The sequence below is a fragment of the Lolium rigidum genome, chromosome 3, assembly GCF_022539505.1.
Source record: "Lolium rigidum isolate FL_2022 chromosome 3, APGP_CSIRO_Lrig_0.1, whole genome shotgun sequence".
NCBI classification, from domain to species: domain Eukaryota; kingdom Viridiplantae; phylum Streptophyta; class Magnoliopsida; order Poales; family Poaceae; genus Lolium; species Lolium rigidum.
Window position 1 is genome coordinate 334,453,793 of NC_061510.1, and position 22,395 is coordinate 334,476,187.

Here is a 22,395-nt window from a genome sequence, read left to right on the forward strand (position 1 = left end):
GTTCCGTCACTCTGTGTTCGCAGCCCACGGGCCCTGCTGAAGCCAAATCCTAAAGCCCACTTAGCCTGATAGCCTCATCGAACCTGCCTGCTCTCCCCGACGCCAGCTGAGTCTGTTGGTTCGTTCATTTAGTCCCACCTCGCCTAGCGTGAGAGGAGACGCAGCGCGGCTGAGCTATAAGAAGGAGGGGGTGGCCACGCTAGCAACTCATACCTTTCTCGGCCTTTTGGCTAAGATCAAGTGTAGTATCTGTTCTTATCAGTTTAATATCTGATATGTGGGCCATGTGCCCACAACGATATTAAATTTATTTTTTGTGGGGGAGGGTCCACCACAGTGGCTTGCCACTGGGGCCCTCGCGTGGGCGTTGCACTACTGCCCAGGCATGGCGCACCCCAACCAAGTCAATCAAATGTTTTGGCAACCGGACTGGAAAAGAAGATCACAACTTTTAATGCTTTAACTCTGTACATTTAGAAGCACATCAAACGACCTGCTGCATCCTTCAAAAACTTGTGGAATCAAAATTTTATTTTAAGCAACTGGAAGGGCGCTGTGACTGAGTCCTGCCATTTTCCTTAGCTTATCAGCAACACAACTACCTTACCATTCTTCTTGTTGCCCAATTACTACGCATATGAGCTGGTTCATGCACCTTAGAAAGAACAAGGTGCTGCCTGCACTTCTTTTCGAGAATCTGGCTGCCCCTTGATTTCATTCATCAGTTCATTCTCCATCATCTGTATCAATATATTTTATACGTAACCGTAGCAAAGTGTTACCGCGTGTCAGCATCAAAAGCTTCGTTGATGTGAGGCAGTGATCAGCGGAAACAGGTAAAACATGATTTGAATGTACCTGCACCTCGTCTGCAGAGAAATCGTTATCCGCCATCTGCAAGAGGCAACATAGATAGTATAAGGTTGTCATCATCACACCCTCACATATAGATCAAGTGCATTTGCAGGTATGCAGAGAAAACTGTACCTCCTTGTCATCCATAAGCAAATAGTTCACCATCTAAATCACAAGGAAACATAGCTTCGATTAGTAACAAATGACGAGTAATTTCCAATTTTTTCAGTTAAAGAGATCGTTTATACTTTATACCTCCATTTCAGCCATACACATAGATGCGCCATTGTCCATCACCATCTCACTCTCAGATGTCCTGCACGTCAGAACATGTTTCAGAACTTATGCACCAGCACCACACAATCGATCAGTCAGTGTTCTAAGAAAAGACCAGAATAGGAAAGCATGCAGATCCAACAATCTGATTGCATCAAGGAATCATACAGATTATGTCCTGCCATGATCGGTGATGCAGCAGCTAGAACATCCAGACGAGGTTGACCTCCTAAATCACACTTCTCCCTGTATCTCTGGCACACAAGAATAAGCAAAGTGTATTCAGATCCTGCACTGTGGAACAGGAACGATCCAAGTATATCTGGTGTAAAGCTGCAAAAGCATAGGGCCGTGTGAGGTACTTGGAGGTGGCTTTTTATGTTCTGGATTGTGAGGCCTGTGACTCCCATAGCTTCCATCGTCTGCTTCACCGTAGTTGGCTTTGCCTCTAAAGAGTTGCAAGAGTTGAATAGCACGGCGTCAGTTTAATCAAGAGATTTCAGATCAAAAGAACAAACAACGAATTGTTCGACATTGTAGGATCAAAGGTCAAGAAACCAAACCATAGGGACCTCCTTGTTGCGCTACAGCTTCCACGAAGATCTTATGGAGATCATCGGTCCAGCGAAGTAAACTCCTTGTCGGCTGCATTGCCCTGAGAATGCGACAGGCCAGCATGCTCGACACGTAAGAAACATCACTACTTTGTGCTGTCTTGTTGTTAGACTTCATTCTGCAAATCAAGCTCAACACATGTGAGTAAGGATCACGGAGATCTGGCAGTCTGTCTTGTGCAACTCTCTGTTTTAGAATGAAGGCATAACAAGTGGCAAAAGGACGATGCAAAGCAACTTGTGTAACTAAAGATCCAGAATCCATCAAATTTTGTTTATGTGCCCATATAGATACAGAAAACATTTCCAAATACAGAAATTAAATGGAAGATCAAGCAGAATATCGATGACCTTGCATCCTGTATTAGAAAAAAGAATGCACTAAACCAGCAAAGAAACTAAAACTCATTAAATACACAAGTACCAGTATATGCCGCGGAAGCAAAAGGAACTGGGAGTGTATGTCCTATCTTTTAGCAAGAAGAGTGAGTGATGGCGTCTTTCTCTATCAAGCCAGCCACCCTTTTATACAGTTCTTGTAAAAGACTAGAGATACTGCACTAGTTTTGTGTACCTAGAATTCAACATTCTACCACAATAACATAATTCATCATAACTGGTTTGCATAGGCGGAAAGGTTAGCAGAAAAGTAAAGATCTTTCAAAATGATAAGAAGCGAGAAGAATGATTACCTAGAATTTATTATTGATATGTCACGAGGTACTGTTTCCATAGCACATGCAGACTCCACCAAATCCATGAATGGTTCACATCACATTTACAAAAAAAGGGCAATAAATGCGACAGAGAAGAAGCAAAGAACCGGAATGAAAAATTAGGTGTAGTAATGAAGTGTTGAGGTAAACTTATCAGGCAAACTGGATGTGTGAGATCTGATCGAAGCCCTATGCTGGCAATGCTGCCAACACCTAGCAGCCAGAGTGTATGGGCATGTCCTATCATTGCAAATTAGCAATGCCATCTTCATGCCTTTCAATGAAGAAAAAATATATTGTACATCAACAAATCTATCTATCTTAGATGCATAAAATTTTACATTGCGGACAAACTTACCCCAAAACAGGAAAGGTAGGCAAGACTATAGAAGTTCTGGAAACTAACAAGGAAAAAATGGGTTCAGCCTTAGTGTGTAGGTGCATAGATGTATCATGGGCTCCTCTTGCATGGGATGCAACATGCAAGTTTTGGCAAACTTGTACTCTACCGCAGATCATAAGGGAACACATAAACCACATGATCTATAAATGACTCGGTCGATGACAATAACTTTGATGAGATAATCAAATTACATGTCTTTATATAAGAGGAGTACATCGCTGTGTTCTAGAGATGCCATCAGTAATACAACCTATTTTTACAGGAAAAGAATGAACTTCTAATAGACGATAACAAGAATATTCCTAATTTCTTCTGGGTTGGAGGATGGCAGTAGATAACTAATCCTCAGCAACATACTTGTTCCTACGAGCACCAAAGGCAAGTCTCTGCAAACGAAATCAAGGAGAATGATTATTATAGCAAACTGACATTAGTTGGGGATGTCCAAGATTAATAAAAGACAGTCCCCAGATTTCAGGGAGTTCTTACTGAAAAAATTCTTGAGTAGGCTCTCAAGCCTGTAAGAAAGCGAATGTAAGTCGGCTTCATGGATTGGTTGGTAGGGATTGCTCTGATGTTTGGAACAAGGTAATCCGCAACCTATTATATAACAGTGAATCAACATCATTATTGTTTACCCATGCTATCAAACAAAATATGAATAAAAGGTGTACATAAATAACATTAAAGGTAATCATTAATATATAGTTACATATTAATCTCAAAATGAACATAGAGCCCCTTCACTGTACAAATCAACCATGGCTGTCATGGAGTAAGGCTTCTAAGTAAGCTATAAGTTATAAAATATGAAAGAAAATTTTCTCATTTTATATCATGTCATTAGATCAGCTATTTTTGCTCAGAATAACACATTTGATAACTATTAATGTATTTGATAACTGTTAATGTATGTTCATACTGAAACAAACAGATGAATAAAACATGTTTTCCCTGCGAAGATCATATGAAGAAAATGTCGATAATGTAAATGTATGCATGATCGAACCCACTTCACATTACAAATTTTGAACTTCGTTAGTGCAAGTAATATATAAGATTAACTTGGCCCTTTGTCAAAGAACAAATTACAATTTTCAGGAAAGTAACACTGTTCTGGGAAAAAATGAACAATGGCGGAGCTCTCACCACTTCAGGAGGTTCAGCCAATATATTGATGAAAAACTTTGCCTGTCATCAGTACAATTTTTAGTAAATATGAATTATCTGATTCTAGAATGGTAAAACACGAATTGGGGAATGTTTATCTCTTACTTGCTTTGTGGTAGCACCAGACATAAGAAGCTCAGTGGTAACCATGCCAGGCTGCACAAATTAATTAAGTATTTAGTTTTTTTGAGAAGCGTCTGGTTTCATTGAAAAGAGAAAAGAGTATTTATAAGCCTAGAGAGGTCGGTTACAAACTTACAATACAACAAATAACTGCCCTTTTAAGAGTTATAAATAGCTCAGAGCCAAAAAGCAATTTACTTATGCACATATTCCATGGCCCAATCCTTACAGCCTTACACAAACTAGTTAAACTACACCAATATTTAATAATCTTTATGCAACAAAATAATTAGGGAGTTCAGATTATACAAGATAGCGAAAGAACAGTAGAGCTACGTACCGATAAATTGTGCACCACGACATTGTTCACTTCATTCATCTGCAACTCAGCCTGCAATTAGATCATGTTATTTCTCAACGAGATTTCTGATAAGGCAAGTTGAGACCTAACCTAACACTACCTTGGCAAAAAAAAAATATAATCAAAAGGAAGGGAAATAAATGTAAAGGTAAGATGAGTTCTTCATAAAAATCCATGCCATTAAAGACTAAAATGATTTAATTTTGGGGGAGGTAAATGATGGTATTCTAGAAGAGCACCTTAAGGACTAAAACCTTTAACTAAAAAAAGGGTCAAAACCTCAAGTTCAAGTGGATAGCATCTCCTATTTCAATGGATGATTACAGCTTTGGATTGTCCCAGTAACTAGTCTGCTGTAATAATTAATGAGTAATTATTTGCGTATTTCATACGGATTTCATATTGATAAACATCAGTTATCACATTGTACTGTTGCATGTTTGTACCTCTAAAGGCAATCAACAATTGCATGCAGTTACATTGCAGAAAATATTTTATCATTTCTGAATGCTTAATTGCAAATGTTTGACCAGAAGCTAATCATTTCAGATGATATCACCACAGATCTTATCTTTTACCTGTAGAGACTTCGTAAGGTGCACCACACTTCTCTTCGTTGCACCATAAGCGGCAAATCTGGTGATTATCAATCATAAATTCATTATTACCAAGATTTCAAGACTAATGATTCACCAAAAGATCGTAGAGTTTGCCTCTTTAGTATTTTGCTTTGCCCACCTTCATTAATCTAAATAACTTATATTACCATTTTTTTAACTTATATTACCATATGGCTGTGCAAATTCAACACGTCAAGTAAAACACACACTCATGTGAGAGGGACGAAAGATACTCTTATCAGCATTAAAAGAACAATGTTCCACATTTACTACACAACAGAACAAACAGAAATGCTACCTTGGGGTAGGCCTTCCATCAGAGCCAGCACCATCAATGTTAAATATGTGACCACCTCGAGGTTGGCTCCACATCATATTTATTGCCTAACAGTAAGATGGCAAGACGATCAATGTTGGAAAAATGATTCTTTATAGTTATCATAATATGCGACAAAAGGCTAATATGGAGTGGAAAGTAATACCTCACGACAACATAGCATCAATCCAAGAGTGTTAGTGGTGATCACCTCGCTATAAAACCAAAAAAAAAAAAAAGGTCGATAATTATTGGCACTTGAAAGCACAACTGAATAAAGGCGTGCTTGTTCAAGCGTTGCCAATACAGAGACTGAAAATTACATGAGAGCCTCATCAGAGGTTTCCACCAACGGTTTGAAACTATATGCATTTGATCCGGCATTGTTAATCTGCACCAACGGAAATAATTTATAAGAAATTTGAGCTCTTTTATGGCATGAAAGAATCTTTCAATTGAATGCATTAAGTTTAAACAGTTATATAAAGTTGATATATCAATTTTCAGGCAAAGCAGTGCAGATTGGACAGAGGTATTCCATACACAATTGCATATGTTAAGCAGCTAATTATCAAATACTTCAAATATGGGGAATGATGCAGTGAGCATCAATGTTATTTCATAGATAGTGGTTGCCATAACACAAAAAATAGCAAACCGGAATAGAAGTGCATGCGTTAATATTTAGCGAGGGAGGGGCCGCTATGTACCCAAATATCAATATAGCCCAGCTTATCACGTGCAAAATCCACAAGTGCCTTTACATCTTTTCCTTCTCTAACATCACAGACAGTTCCCTGTGATAAACAAAGGGCGTCAACTGAGATTATGAAATCGGATATGTTGCACTGTAATATATTGAAGTAGCTTCAATGCCGATATAAGAACCAAGTAGCTCAGAAGTAGGTACCCACACATGCTGCTCTCCAAATTCCTTTTTCAGGTAACTGGTTGCAGACTCTACCCTTTCAGCTGTAGAGGATAGACTGCATGTCAAGGAAAGACTAAGCTGGTATCAATTGTAACCTGCATGTTGTCCATTTCATTCTTCCAAAACTGTCTCGGGAACATTAAAACATTTAATGTGTTCTCCATTTAATAAAATCATGAAAAAGCTTTTGAAAGATCAGTGATCTAAAGGACAGCATCTACAGTGAGTACTTTCTGTAAGATAAAATTAGAATAGTCCAGGAAGAGTTAAATGTCGATCAATTTGGCATGCATCTTTTTTTTTTTTTTTTTTTTTTTTGAACTTAAATTTGGCATGCATCTTAGTCTCCATCAAAATAATATCTATTTCTTTTATTGAAAACACTAAAATTAACAACTAAAACCAGTTCTTTCTAACCTGATCTTGAGCAGATTACAACATTATCACCAGCCATGAGAAACTTCTTTGCCAGCGCGTATCCTATACCTGTTCAAGAACATACGGAGGTTATTGAGCAAGACATACAAATGTTAACCAAAACCGAAGTCTACAAGTTATGCATGCCTCTGTATCCTTTTATCTCAGTTTCCTGACCGAAATAGGATATCAAATCAATACTTTTGCACAGCTTCAAGCTCAACTTCCATTCATTTCAGTAAGTGGAGCCGTATGAACCAATTGAAGCAGAGGCAAAAAAAGAAGAAGAAGCATAAACAGCACCTTTGGTGGAGCCAGTGATGAGGACATTGTACGGAGGCACCATGGGCTCCTTGGGCCCCGCTCCTCCGCCGCCGCCGAAGAGAGCCTCCACCCTGAACCCTGCTGATTCCCGAGGGCGGCAGACTCCCGCCACCAGACTGCGCTGCCCCAGCCGGCTGGGGAACCGCGCCCCATCGTCGGAGGACAGCCGGAACGGCGCGTGACCCGCGCAGGCGGCGGCCCGGAGCGGGAGAGGGGCGGCGACGGTGGCCATTCGGGAAGAGCGAGCTTGGGGGCGACGCGTGTGCGCGCTGCGGTGCTCGCTGAGATAACGAGCCAAGGAGCTGCGTTGCGTGCTCAGAGACGAGATGGCCCGCGTGTCGGTGTCAGCAAATAGCCCGTCGTATACGAATTCCCTTCTCGAGAGGGGATATTCCGCAACTAGTTGCGTCCGCACCCCATTTTTGTTCTGACATTTTCAAGTTTCTAAAAAATGCAAACTAAAATTCTAGACATACATTCTGTTGTATCTTGTGCATCTGTGAAATTTCATCCAAAAATATGTCAAAATGTGGCCTACACAAAAAGAACAAATGATATGTAAATAGTACGTGACACTATTTACGTACGTCTTTTCTTTTTTACACAGGTCACATTTTGACATATTTTTGGATGAAACTTCACGGATGCACAAGACACAACACAATGTATGTCTACAATTTTAGTTTGCATTTTTTGAAAACTTAGAAGTGTCATAACAAAAAATAAAGTGCGGGTGCAACTAGTTGCGGAATATCGTATCAGTTGTCTTCTTCCTCTACTTGAGAACAAAAAATGTTCTGAAAATATTTACTACTCCGTACTAGTTTTCAAGGTTTTCAGTATCGATACTAAGTATAGTATCGTTTTCCATCAACAATATCGTATCAGTTTATGTTTTTCCGTCAGCAATATGGTATCATAGAATCGTATCATGATACTATGAGATTTCTACTTTTCAAAATAAAATCAATTTATGTGTTAAGCTATTACCTGCTTATAAGGCTCGCTGCTTGTAACACCCCGACCACCCCGGCCGGGCCTGTTACCTGTGGCAGCTCTCTAGGATCTTTATATGATCTCTAGACTAGCCTCACGGATTAACACATGTCTTTTCTGCGCACTTTGCCCTCACTCGTGCGCACCCCGAAAACCACTTCCCGGTCGGTCACTCATCCTCAAATACTACAGGTCAAGCACGCCTCGGAGTTCTTTGTTGATGAGTTTTCGGAAAAGAAATTGCAACTTGTTGGTATTAAGCCGTGGGCTAGGATGTCACACTCATCCCCTTAGAAGATCGAAGCCCTTGATTAGCCCCAGGCCAGAAATGTCCCCTTCTTGGCACACGTTTGTGCATCCAGTGCTGGCACATGTGACATGCCGTGTGCACATGCCCGAACCCGTGACCCGCACATGCCCATGTAACCGCGAAGGTCGGCTTTGATACCAAATGTATCACCCCGACCACCCCCGACCGGGCATGTTACCCCTGGCAGCTCACATGTCTTTCCTGCGTATTTGTTGCGGTCAGAAACCCACCGGCGGGCAGCGACTGGCAACACCGTAGAGCCGGGAACAACTCAGGGCTGCGGCTGGCCCCAGTCCCTCAGAGCGACGGCCCGCAAAGCCTTCCGGTCACACGTCCGATGCTCGTCGCAAGGGCGTGCCACCCGACCTATACCCGGTCGGAAGGTGTTGGATGATGCCTCGCTTAGTTTCCTGCATAGCATACACGTAAACGTTAAATACGAGCCTCGATCGGCTCTCGAGTTATCCCGTGAATCGGCTCAAAGAGCCGATCCACCCATGATTCGTACGAGGTGCACGAATATATGGTGGTCCCGCTTGATCAAGATAAAGCTAAAGCGATCTACGACGATTTAGGGTTTTCACCGCATAATCGGATCATCCTACTCACGATTGGGCCTCGCGCTCGCGTACGGTGATCATAAGCCGATCCTAGACAGGGCCTAAAAACCAACAAGAGGTTGATCCCCGGAACATCCTGTCTAGGGCTAGCAAACTACACCCTACACGCCGCTGGATCCTCCAACCCTTTGTAAGGCCTAACTATTGCGGATATTAAACTAATCCTTGAAGAACAAGGAGCAACCGTAACGGATCGGATCTACTAAACAATGATCAAGCGGGGTGCCGCCCTACACCTAAGATAGGTGTAAGGGCGGCTATATGTATAAGGGTTGCACTACGACAACATATGATACGAAGAACAATGCTAACCCTAACACATCTAAGATAACTACGTTGCTCGCCATCAAAAAGGCTTCAGCACGAGCAACGCATGAACAACGCAATAAGCTATGCCGCTCTAGATCGCAAGATGCGATCTAGGCAGCATGGTGCTTACCGGAGAAACCCTCGAGACGAAGGAGTTGGCGATGCACCGAGATTGGTTTGTGTTGAACGTTTGTTGTTGTTTATTCCATAAACCCTAGATACATATTTATAGTCCCGGGGACTTTCTAATTCAGGCGTGCACCTAACCGTGCACGGGTAAAACTCTAACTCCTAACCAACACGTATCCTACTATGGTACAGATACATGGGCAAACTAGCTCAAACTTGGTACACAAGGCCGATTCATGTATTTCTTCTATGTATATAATCTTCAAGCCCATCTTGATCGCGGCCCACCTCTCGACTCTGGCCAAATTCTCGGTGATAACACATGCTCCCCCTGGTTTTGGAAATGACATTTCCAAAATCATTACGCTTTTCTTTCGTCGGGTCATGTCGTGCGCAGCAAGTAACCGCTGCAGATCCTTCATCACGATGCCTTGCCTCTTCCACTTCTCCGCGTGGCCTCGCGAATAAGTTTTTTTCTTCTCGTTAGGCACCACTTCTTCGGAAACCGCCGTGGCATTGAATCTCTACCATATCCCCTTTTATTTAACTCGTTCCAAACAGTTTGCTTCTCCTTCATCCTCCTCGCATTAGCACCCAAAAACCCTCCTCGCGCCACCATGTCTTCCTCCTCCTCTTCCTCTTCCTGGTCTCTCCTATGGGTCTTCCTCCTCCCGCGAGACGCCGAAGACATCCGCGCACCGGAAGAATGAGACCCGGAGGACCACGCCTCCTCCATCCGGTCCGAAGACGACCAGCCCTTGACCAGCGGGGATGAAGATCTCCAGCTCCTCACCGATGGGGAACCGGAATCGGAAGCGAGGATGACCAGTTCCCCTGGGACGGCTGCCCCTCCTCCGAAGAAGAGGAAGAAGAGGACGATGACGACGACTCCCTCGAGGGCTACCCGCCGGCGAAACGCCTCCGCATGCGGTGGGACGACGACAACAGCGATGATGAAGCTCCCGTAGAGGGCTACGGGAGCAGCGACGAGGAGCCCATCGGCAGCAGTGCCGATGAGAGCTTCGAGGATGACGACGAGGGCAGCGATGGCCCGTAGATTAGGATCTACTAGTGTAGGCCTAGCAGTAGTAGATTGGTCAATAGACCCTTCTTTTGTTCTTCCTTCTTTGAGCAATCGGTTCTTTCTTTGTAAGAAATCCTGTTCATTAATGAAGAAGTTTCCCCAATTCGATTTTGCCGATTTCTTTTAAACCGATTCTCAATGAGCCGATGGCAACGCATCGGTCTCTCATAATCCGCCCTTCAGACCACAGGGTGACTGCAATCTTGGTCAAAACTCAATAAGCCGATGTCAGCGGATCAAGCCTTCATGATCTATCCTTCATCCTTTCGATCAATGAATTTGAGTTCCGCTGAATCACCACCCTTGACGAAAATCGCGGCGCAGGACTAGCCGATTGCCACCCAATCGGCTTTCAAAAACAGAGAGGCCAGCTGCCCCCCGAGTCTCAGTCAAGGCGAAACAGAGACGAGGGCACGCCATTCAGACAAATGGACCTGGGCTAGATCATGTCTGAGAGAACTATCATGCGAGCCAGCCGGAGCCGATCACCCCTCCTCCATTGAAAGTCGATATTGCGAGATGATCACACAACGGCTCGAAGTAGAACTCCTCGACACGTAGCTGGAGATCCTTGTGTTTTGCACATGCTACTGGTAGATCCCATAAAATTTGTGCCAGAGTCGATGGTCGTGCATCGGCTTTGTCCCTTACATATCATGCGAGATATATATTTATTTTTTTCTTTTTTACGGGCCGATTTTTCTATCGGCCCCCAATATCTCACTGCACATGTATCGCACATGCTCATCCGATTTTTCTATCGGCCCCCAATATCTCACTGCACATGTATCGCACATGCTCATCTGATTAGGTGCCCCCCGAGCCGATTCTGCCAGGTAACTGCTGAACTCGGCTTCTGTGATTAGCCAAGGTCTTACTGCACATGTTCATCCGATTAGGTGCCCCCCCGAGTCGATTCTGTCAGGGGACTGCTGAAATCGGCTCTGTGGTTAGCCAAGGTGCTATGTGTGAACGTCGGCCCGGTTACGAACAGTGTTGACTTCTTCCAGCCCATCAGCCGACGCAAACCCATTACCTCATTTTCCATCAGGCTGGCGCTGCCCCTAAACAGAATGGATGGTGAGGATAATTTTGGCCGATTGCTGGAATCGGCCTCCATGTTGCTTGCTTGATGAAGGTTTTGTAATGTTCCTCCATAGATCCTTGGGGCCGATCACCTGGATCGGCATCGCCACGTTCGTCCATCGATGTTTGCTTGTGTTACACGGTCAGGCCGGTGGATAAAACCAGCCTAACCCCGTTCTTTGTCACGTCGATGCGCTCGCAGTCGTCCAACTTGGTGCCTGAGAGTGGCTCTTGGCCTGATATCTCCCAAACGTTCATGCCAGCTGTCGAGATCTCGGCTGAATCATCTGCGTGGACGACTTCTACTTCATCTCCATCCCACTGTATTAGGCATTGGTGCATTGTGGATGGAATGCAACAGTTGGCGTGGATCCAATCTCTCCCTAAAAGGACAGCATAGGAGCTTTTGCTGTCGACAATAAAGAACGTCGTAGGTGAAGGAGATATGCCCTAGAGGCAATAATAAAGTGGTTATTATTTATATCTCTATGTTTATGATAAATGTTTATATGTCATGCTATAATTGTATTAACCGAAACATTAGTACATGTGTGATATGTAGACAATAAGAAGTCCCTAGTATGCCTCTTAAACTAGCTTGTTGATTAATGGATGATTAGTTTCATAATCATGAACATTGGATGTTATTAATAACAAGGTTATGTCATTGTATGAATGATGTAATGGACACACCCAATTAAGCGTAGCATAAGATCTCGTCATTAAGTTATTTGCTATAAGCTTTCAATAACATAGTTACCTAGTCCTTATGACCATGAGATCATGTAAATCACTTATACCGGAAAGGTACTTTGATTACACCAAACACCACTGCGTAAATGGGTGGCTATAAAGGTGGGATTAAGTATCCTGAAAGTATGAGTTGAGGCATATGGATCAACAATGGGATTTGTCCATCCCGATGACCGGATAGATATACTCTGGGCCCTCTCGGTGGAATGTCGTCTAATGTCTTGCAAGCATATGAATGAGTTCATAAGAGACCACATACCATGGTACGAGTAAAGAGTACTTGTCAGGAAACGAGGTTGAACAAGGTATGGAGTGATACCGAAGATCAAACCTCGGACAAGTAAAATATCGCGTGACAAAAGGAATTGGTATCGTATGTGAATGGTTCATTCGATCACTAAAGTCATCGTTGAATATGTGGGAGCCATTATGGATCTCCGGATCCCGCTATTGGTTATTGGTCGGAGTGAGTACTCAACCATGTCCGCATAGTTCACGAACCGTAGGGTGACACACTTAAAGTTGGATGTTGAAATGGTAGTTCTTGAATATGGAATGGAGTTGGAATATTTGTTCGAAGTCCCGGATGTGATCCCTGACATCACGAGGAGTTCCGAATGGTCCGGAGAATAAGATTCATATATAGGATGTCATTTTATGTGAATAAAATGTCGCGGAAGGTTCTATGGAAGGTTCTAGAAGGTTCTAGAAAAGTCCGGAAGAAACCACCAAGGAAGGTGGAGTCCACATGGGACTCCACCTCCATGGCCGGCCAACCCTAGTGGGGAGGAGTCCCAAGTGGACTCCCCTTAGGGGCCGGCCACCCCCACATGGGAGGTGGAACTCCCACCTTGGTGGGAGTCCTAGCTTGGCTAGGTTTCCCCTCCTATGGAAGGTTTTTGGTTCGGGTCTTATTCGAAGACTTGGACACCACCTCTTGGGGTTCCACCTATATAATGAGGGGCCAAGGGGAGGGGCCGGCCACCCCAAGACCACAGCTTGGCCGCCCCCCTTGAGTGGCCGGCCACCCCCTCCCCAACCCTAGCCGCCCCCTCTCCTCCATAGCTCCCGCGTGCTTTAGCGGAGCTCCGCCGGAGTTCTCCACCGCCACCGACACCACGCCGTCGTGCCGTCGGATTCAAGAGGAGCTACTACTTCCGCTGCCCGCCGGAACGGGAGGTGGACGTCGTCTTCATCAACAACCGAACGTGTGACCGAGTACGGAGGTGCTGCCCGTTCGTGGCGCCCGAACCGATCGTGATCAAGATCTTCTACGCGCTTTTGCAAGCGGCAAGTGAACGTCTACCGCAGCAACAAGAGCCTCATCTTGTAGGCTTTGGAATCTCTTCAAGGGTGAGACTCGATACCCCCTCGTTACTACCGTCTTCTAGATTGCATCTTGGCTTGGATTGCGTGTTCGCGGTAGGAAATTTTTGTTTTCTATGCAACGTTATCCTACAGTGGTATCAGAGCCGTGTCTATGCATAGATGGTTGTACGAGTAGAACACAATGGTTTGTGGGCGTTGATGCTCTTGTTATCTTTAGTTGAGTACTTTGCATCTTTATGGCATAGTGGGCATGAAGCGGCTCGGACTAACTTTACATGACCGCGTTCATGAGACTTGTTCCTCGTTCGACATGCAACTTGTATTGCATAAGAGGCTTTATGGGTGTCTCGTCTCTCCTACTATAGTAAAGATTCAATTTACTCTTCTATTGACAACATTAGTATCAACGTTGTGGTTCATGTTCGTAGGTAGATTAGATCTATATCGAAAACCCTAAACCACGTAAAATATGCAAACCAAATTAGAGAGCGTCTAACTTGTTTTTGCAGTGGTTTGGTGATGTGATATGGCCATAATATGATGATGAATATGTATGAGATGATCATTATTATATTGTGGCAACCGGCAGGAGCCTTATGGTTGTCTTTAAATTTCATGTTGAGTAGTATTTCAAAGTAGTTGTAATAGTTGCTACATGGAGGACAATCATGAAGACGGCGCCATTGACCTTGACGCTACGCCGACGATGATGGAGATCATGCCCGAAGATGATGAAGATCATGTTCGTGCTTTGGAGATGAAGATCAAAGGCGCAAGACAAAAAGGGCCATATCATATCACATATGAACTGCATGTGATGTTAATCCTTTTATGCATCTTATTTTGCTTAGATCGCGACGGTAGCATTATAAGATGATCCCTCACTAAAATCTCAAGATAATAAAGTGTTCATCCTTAGTAGCACCGTTGCCAAGACTTGTCGTTTCGAAGCATCTCGTGATGATCGGGTGTGATAGAATCAACAAGTGCATACAACGGGTGCAAGACAGCTTTGCACATGCGGATACTAAGGTGGCCTTGACGAGCCTAGCATGTACAGACATGGTCTCGGAACACGTGATACCGAAAGGTAGAGCATGAATCATATGGTTGATATGATGAACACTTTGAGTGTTCGCCATTGAAATCACACCTTGTCTCGTGATGATCGGACTATGGTGTGGTGGATTTGGTTCGTGTGATCACTAAGACAATGCAAGGGATATTGTTTTGAGTGGGAGTTCACCTAGATTTTTAATTATATAGAATTAAAATTTGAACTCAATTTGTCATAAACTTAGTCTAAACTATTGCAAATATATGTTGTAGAGATGGCGTCCCCAATCAATTTTAACCAGTTCCTAGAGAAAGAAAAGCTTAAGAGCAACGGTAGCAACTTCACCGACCGGTTCCGTCATGTGAGGATCTTCCTCTCCGGCGGAAATCTGCAATATGTGCTTGATGCACCGCTAGGTGACCCTCCCGCGAAACTGAAACCGATGAAGTAAAAGCTGTTTACGCGACTCGGAAAACTCGGTACTCTCAAGTTCAGTGTGCCATCTTATGCAGTCTGGAATCCGATCTTCAAAAACGTTTTGAGCACCACGATCCTCATGAGTTAATGAAAGAGTTGAAGACTATTTTTGAGACTCATGCGGCCGTGGAATGCTATGAAGCATCGAAACAATTTTTCAGCTGCATGATGGAAGAAGGTAGCTCCGTTAGTGAGCACATGCTCGCCATGATCGGGCATGCGAAGAAACTCAGTGACTTGGGAATAGTGATTTCTAACAGACTGGGGATTAATCGTGTCCTTCAATCACTGCCACCAAGTTACAAGAACTTTGTGATGAACTACAATATGCGTAACATGAACAAGGAGTTACTCGAACTCTTTGGCATGCTAAAAGCTGCTGAGATTGAGATCAAGAAAGAGCACCAAGTGTTGATGGTCAACAAGACCACTAGTTTCAAGAAACAGGGCAAGTCTAAGGGAAAATTCAAGAAGGGTGGCAAGAAAGCTACCACGCCTCCTATGAAACCTAAGAACGGCCCTAAGTCTGATGCTCGAGTGCTATTACGCAAGGAGAAGGGACACCGGAAGCGCAATTGCTCCAAGTATCCGGCTGATCCGAAGAGCGGCCTTGTCAAGAAGAAAAGAAGGTATATCCGATATACATGTTATAGATGTTTATCTCATCGGTTCTCGTTCTAGTACCTGGGTATTTGATACTGGTTCGGTTGCTCATATCTCGTAACTCGAAACAGGAACTAAAGAATAAACGAAGACTACCGAAAGATGAAGTGACGATGCGCGTTGGAAATGGATCCAAAGTCGATGTGATCGCTTTCGGCACACTTCCTCTACATCTACCTTCGGGATTAGTTTTAAGCCTAAATAATTGTTATTTTGTACCGCGTTGAGCATGAACATTATATCTCGGATCTTGTTTAATGCAAGACGGTTATTCATTCAAGTCTGAGAATAATGGTTGTTCTATTTTTATGAATAATATCTTTTATGGTCAAGCACCACAAAAGAATGGCTTATTTCTGTTAGATCTCGATAGTAGTGATACGCATATACATAACATTGATGCTAAGCGAATTAAATTGAATGATAATTCTACTTATATGTGGCACTGTCGTCTTGGTCATATTGGAGTGAAACGCATGAAGAAACTCCATACTGATGGATTACTAGAATCACTTGACTTTGAGTCACTTGATAGATGCGAAGCATGTCTGATGGAAAAAATGACTAAGACTCCATTTTCTAGTATGATGGAGCGAGCTACTGACATATTGGAAATCATACATACCGATGTGTGCGGACCAATGAGCGTAGCATCGCGCGGTGGTTATCGTTATGTTCTAACCTTCACAGATGATCTGAGTAGATATGGGTATATCTATTTCATGAAACATAAATCCGAAACTTTCGAGAAATTTAAGGAATTCCAAAGTGAAGTAGAAAATCAACGTAACAAGAAGATTAAATTTCTACGATCTGATCGTGGAGGTGAATATCCGAGTTATGAGTTTGGCATGCATTTAAAGAAATGCGGAATACTTTCACAATTGACACCGCCGGGAACACCACAACGAAACGGTGTGTCCGAACGTCGTAATCGAACTCTCTTAGATATGGTTCGTTCTATGATGTCTCTTACCGATTTGCCGTTATCATTTTGGAGTTATGCATTAGAGACAGCCGCATTCACTTTAAATAGAGCACCATCAAAGTCCGTAGAAACGACACCGTATGAATTATGGTTTAATAAGAAACCTAAGTCAGTCGTTCTCGAAAGTTTGGGGTTGCGAAGCCTATGTAAAGAAGTTACAACCGGACAAGCTAGAACCCAAAGCGGAGAAATGCATCTTCATAGGATACCCTAAGGAAACTATAGGGTATACTTTCTATCACAAATCCGAAGGCAAAATATTTGTTGCTAAGAACGGAACCTTTCTTGAGAAAGAATTTCTCACTAAAGAAGTGACTCGGAAGAAAAGTAGAACTCGATGAGATTGATGAATCTATACTCGTTGATCGTAGTAGTGCAAGATCGGAAGTTGTACCTGCACCGCCTACACCGGCAACAGAGGAAGCTAATGATAATGATCATGAAACTTCGAACGAGGAAACTATCGAACCTCGCAGATCGACAAGGGAACGTACCACTCCCGATTGGTTTGATCCTTGTCTAAATGTCATGATTGTGGATAACAATGATGAGGACCCTGCGACGTATGAAGAAGCGATGATGAGCCCAGATTCCAACAAATGGCAAGAAGCCATGAAATCCGAAATGGGATCCATGTATGATAACAAAGTATGTACTTTGGTATACTTACCTGATAGCCGAAAGGTCAGTCGAGAATAAATGGATCTTCAAGAGAAAAACAGATGCTGATGGTAATATTACTGTATATAAAGCTCGACTTGTCGCAAAGGGTTTCCGACAAATTCAAGGAGTTGACTACGATGAGACTTTCTCACCTGTAGCGAAGCTAAAATCTGTGAGGATTATGTTAGCAATAGCTGCATTTTTCGATTATGAGATTTGGCAGATGGATGTCAAAACGGCGTTCCTTAATGGAGACATTGAGGAAGAGTTGTATATGGTACAACCCAAAGGTTTTGTCGATCCTAAAAATGCTGACAAAGTATGCAAACTTCAGCGTTCAATCTATGGACCGAAGCAAGCATCGAGAAGTTGGAACCGACGCTTTGATAAGGTGATCAAAGACTTCGGGTTTATACAAGTGTCATGGAGAGGCCTCGTATTTACAAGAAAGTGAGTGGGAGCTCTGTAGCATTCCCGATATTATATGTAGATGACATATTATTGATCGGGAATGATATAGAACTATTAAGCAGATGTTAAAGGTTATTTGAATAATAGTTTTTCAATGAAAGACCTTGGTGAAGCATCATATATATTAGGCATCAAGATTTATAGAGATAGATCAAGACGCCTAATAGGGCTATCACAAAGTACATATCTGGACAAGATTCTAAAGAAGTTTAGAATGGACGAAAGTAAGAAAGGGTTCTTACCTATGTTACCGTGCAAGGTCTTGAGTAAGACTCAAGGACCGGCTACGGCAGAAGAAAGAGAAAGGATGAGTAATATCCCATATGCCTCGGCAGTAGGATCTATCATGTATGCCATGCTATGTACTAGACCGGATATAGCACATGCTGTTAGTTTGACTAGCAGATATCAAAGTGATCCAGGAATGGAACACTGGACAGCGGTCAAGAATATCCTGAAGTACTTGAAAAGAACTAAGGATATGTTTCTTTGTTATGGAGGTGACCAAGAGCTCGTTGTAAATGGTTACACCGATGCAAGTTGGAACACTGATCCTGATGACTCTAAGTCACAACTGGGTACGTGTTTATATTGAATGGTGTCTGCAGCAAGCTCGGGCAAGCTCGAAGCAAGTGCACGGTGGCGAAGTCTTCAACGGAATCGAGTACATAGCGGCTTCGAGGCTTCATCGAAGCGGTATGGATGAAGAGGTTCATTGTAGAGCTCGGTGTGGTTCCTAGTGCATTGGACCCATTAATCATTTACTCGTGATAACATGGGTGCCATCGCCAATGCACAAGAGCCAAGGTCACACAAGAGGCTGAAGCATATCAAGCTGCGTTACCACTCGATTCGCGAGTACATCGAAGATGGAGAAGTAAAGATTTGCAAAGTACACACTGATCTAAATGTAGCAGATCCGTTGACTAAAGCTCTCCCTAGGGCAAAGCATGACCAACACCAGAATGCCATGGGTGTTATGCATATTACAATGTAATCTAGATTATTGACTCTAGTGCAAGTGGGAGACTGAAGGAGATATGCCCTAGAGGCAATAATAAAGTGGTTATTATTTATATCTCTATGTTTATGATAAATGTTTATATGTCATGCTATAATTGTATTAACCGAAACATTAGTACATGTGTGATATGTAGACAATAAGAAGTCCCTAGTATGCCTCTTAAACTAGCTTGTTGATTAATGGATGATTAGTTTCATAATCATGAACATTGGATGTTATTAATAACAAGGTTATGTCATTGTATGAATGATGTAATGGACACACCCAATTAAGCGTAGCATAAGATCTCGTCATTAAGTTATTTGCTATAAGCTTTCAATAACATAGTTACCTAGTCATTATGACCATGAGATCATGTAAATCACTTATACCGGAAAGGTACTTTGATTACACCAAACACCACTGCGTAAATGGGTGGCTATAAAGGTGGGATTAAGTATCCGAAAAGTATGAGTTGAGGCATATGGATCAACAATGGGATTTGTCCATCCCGATGACGCGATAGATATACTCTGGGCCCTCTCGGTGGAATGTCGTCTAATGTCTTGCAAGCATATGAATGAGTTCATAAGAGACCACATACCATGGTACGAGTAAAGAGTACTTGTCGAGAAACGAGGTTGAACAAGGTATGGAGTGATACCGAAGATCAAACCTCGGACAAGTAAAATATCGCGTGACAAAAGGAATTGGTATCGTATGTGAATGGTTCATTCGATCACTAAAGTCATCGTTGAATATGTGGGAGCCATTATGGATCTCCGGATCCCGCTATTGGTTATTGGTCGGAGTGAGTACTCAACCATGTCCGCATAGTTCACGAACCGTAGGGTGACACACTTAAAGTTGGATGTTGAAATGGTAGTTCTTGAATATGGAATGGAGTTGGAATATTTGTTCGAAGTCCCGATGTGATCCCGGACATCACGAGGAGTTCCGAATGGTCCGGAGAATAAGATTCATATATAGGATGTCATTTTATGTGAATAAAATGTCGCGGAAGGTTCTATGGAAGGTTCTAGAAGGTTCTAGAAAATTCCGGAAGAAACCACCAAGGAAGGTGGAGTCCACATGGGACTCCACCTCCATGGCCGGCCAACCCTAGTGGGGGAGGAGTCCCAAGTGGACTCCCCTTAGGGGGCCGGCCACCCCCCACATGGGAGGTGGAACTCCCACCTTGGTGGGAGTCCTAGCTTGGCTAGGTTTCCCCCCTCCTATGGAAGGTTTTTGGTTCGGGTCTTATTCGAAGACTTGGACACCACCTCTTGGGGTTCCACCTATATAATGAGGGGCCAAGGGGAGGGGGCCGGCCACCCCAAGACCACAGCTTGGCCGCCCCTTGAGTGGCCGGCCACCCCTCCCAAACCCTAGCCGCCCCTCTCCTCCATAGCTCCCGCGTGCTTTAGCGAAGCTCCGCCGGAGTTCTCCACCGCCACCGACACCACGCCGTCGTGCCGTCGGATTCAAGAGGAGCTACTACTTCCGCTGCCCGCCGGAACGGGAGGTGGACGTCGTCTTCATCAACAACCGAACGTGTGACCGAGTACGGAGGTGTCTGCCCGTTCGTGGCGCCGGAACCGATCGTGATCAAGATCTTCTACGCGCTTTTGCAAGCGGCAAGTGAACGTCTACCGCAGCAACAAGAGCCTCATCTTGTAGGCTTTGGAATCTCTTCAAGGGTGAGACTCGATACCCCCTCGTTACTACCGTCTTCTAGATTGCATCTTGGCTTGGATTGCGTGTTCGCGGTAGGAAATTTTTTGTTTTCTATGCAACGTTATCCTACAGTAGGGACAGTTTTCCTTCCTACGGTCAGATCCACATTCAGAACACCTTGTGCGTCAGATGCTTGGCCGTTGAAATCGCTCAGTGTTACATTGGTCTTGATCAGATCCGAGCTGGAGCGTCCCAACCGACGTAGCATGGAGTATGGCATAATGTTAACTGCCGCTCCGGTGTCCACCAACATCTTGTTGACAGGCTGCCCATTGATGTATCCTCGCAAGTACAGGGCCTTCAGATGCCTGTAACTTCTTTCTGGCGGCTTCTCAAAGATGACCGGCCGTGGGCTGCAGTCCAGTTGTGCCACAGGTGCTTCGTATAATCCTGGAGCACTAAACTCCGTTGGAAGGATGAAGACCATATTTGTGCCAGCCGATGTCTCATCATCGGCTTTCCTTTGTCTGGGGCGCCACTCTTTTCTTTGTGGCCGACCTTCTTCGTCCAGGGTTCGCTGAATTTTGGCGGCCGGATCAGGCCGTGCCTTCCTCAACGTGTGCAGGTATAATCTTTCAGCTTCCTCCAACCCACGCGGACGCTGAACCCTTCGCTTCCGGGAACGGCCGAGCCCATCAGGGCACCACCTTGGCCGATGATACTTGTATTCTTCTTCATCATCGTCCTCTAGTTCCTCGAGATCTTCCACCCGAGTGGACTCAGCATGCTTGTTCCGAGGCGGGAGAGGCCCTAGACGTTTGAACACGGACACGTTAGCTGCATCCTTCTTCTTTTGTTTGCATTCTGGGCAGTTGCCGATTGTTGGTAATCGGCTCATTCCTGAATCCCAGCGATGTACCGAAGAAGGGGCAGTCCCAGTGCCTATCCACGTCGTCTTGCTCCCTCGACTTTCCCTTGGCGTGGCGCTCGTATCGCTCCTCGTCGTGATCATGCCGACGACGTCTCCTGTCGTCCCTAGCCAGACGATCTTTTTCATCATCGTCGTTGTATCGTCGGCGTTGGTCATACTGACTCACATACTTATTGAGGAGGTGATCAGAGAGAGGTCGCTGATATCTTATGTTCTTCACTTCTCCCTCTCGTGACGTAGCGCTTGCACGTCGTGGCGGAGCCGATCGCGTGGAGCGGCTTCCTCTGTGTCTTTGCTATGAGAGCAGCCTGCCCTCATCTCCGTCCTTACCGAGTGGTGCCCGGGTCCCACCATGTTGATATTGCACGAGAAATCTGGCTGGCACCCTCCATGGTAAGTATACTCCACCATATTAACGGCGGGGAAGGGGTGTGCGTCGACCTTCATGGCGTACTGGTTGAAAATTAGTCGCCCTTTTTCTATCGCCATTTGGATCTGCTGACGCCACACCCTGCAGTCGTTAGTGGTGTGGGTGAACGTGTTATGCCACTTGCCGTATGGCTTTCCGTTCAGCTCCTGCACCGTGGGGATCTTGTGGCCTTCGGGTACCTTTAGCTGCTTCTCCGTGAGTAAGAGGTCGAAAATCTGCTCAGCTTTGGTCACGTCGAAGTCGAACCCTTTTGGAGGACCTTGTGGCTTAACCCACTTGCAGGACACGGGGCT

At 44.2% G+C, this 22,395-nt stretch overlaps 1 protein-coding gene and 1 non-coding gene across 2 annotated transcripts; one reads left to right on the top strand and one right to left on the bottom strand.

Moving 5' to 3' along the window:
- The first annotated feature begins 209 nt into the window (after nt 1–209).
- On the top strand, nt 210–399 carry LOC124704761. Its single transcript, XR_007003653.1, has one exon. It is a non-coding gene; the product is annotated as a U2 spliceosomal RNA (small nuclear RNA).
- Nucleotides 400–2,987: 2,588 nt separating this feature from the next.
- LOC124700087 (chlorophyll(ide) b reductase NOL, chloroplastic-like) lies at nt 2,988–7,358 on the bottom strand. The gene is made up of 13 exons (XM_047232275.1): nt 7,106–7,358; nt 6,803–6,871; nt 6,365–6,426; nt 6,165–6,251; nt 5,778–5,845; nt 5,621–5,669; nt 5,437–5,522; nt 5,097–5,154; nt 4,498–4,548; nt 4,140–4,190; nt 4,014–4,055; nt 3,354–3,464; nt 2,988–3,250 (listed from the first exon to the last, which is right to left on the bottom strand). Exons 1-13 carry the CDS (start codon nt 7,356–7,358, stop codon nt 3,203–3,205), a joined length of 1,035 nt encoding a protein of 344 aa, XP_047088231.1. The 3' UTR covers nt 2,988–3,202.
- Nucleotides 7,359–22,395: the final 15,037 nt, after the last annotated feature.

Excerpts from the sequence above, each read along its gene's own strand:
- LOC124700087 (XM_047232275.1), bottom strand. The coding sequence starts at position 7,358 with ATGGCCACCGTCGCCGCCCCTCTCCCGCTCCGGGCCGCCGCCTGCGCG. Across the intron at positions 4,549-5,096 it reads ACCTTACGAAGTCTCTACAG|GCTGAGTTGCAGATGAATGA; the intron begins GTAAAAGATAAG and ends ATCTAATTGCAG. Across the intron at positions 3,251-3,353 it reads CCTACTCAAGAATTTTTTCA|AGACTTGCCTTTGGTGCTCG; the intron begins GTAAGAACTCCC and ends TTTCGTTTGCAG.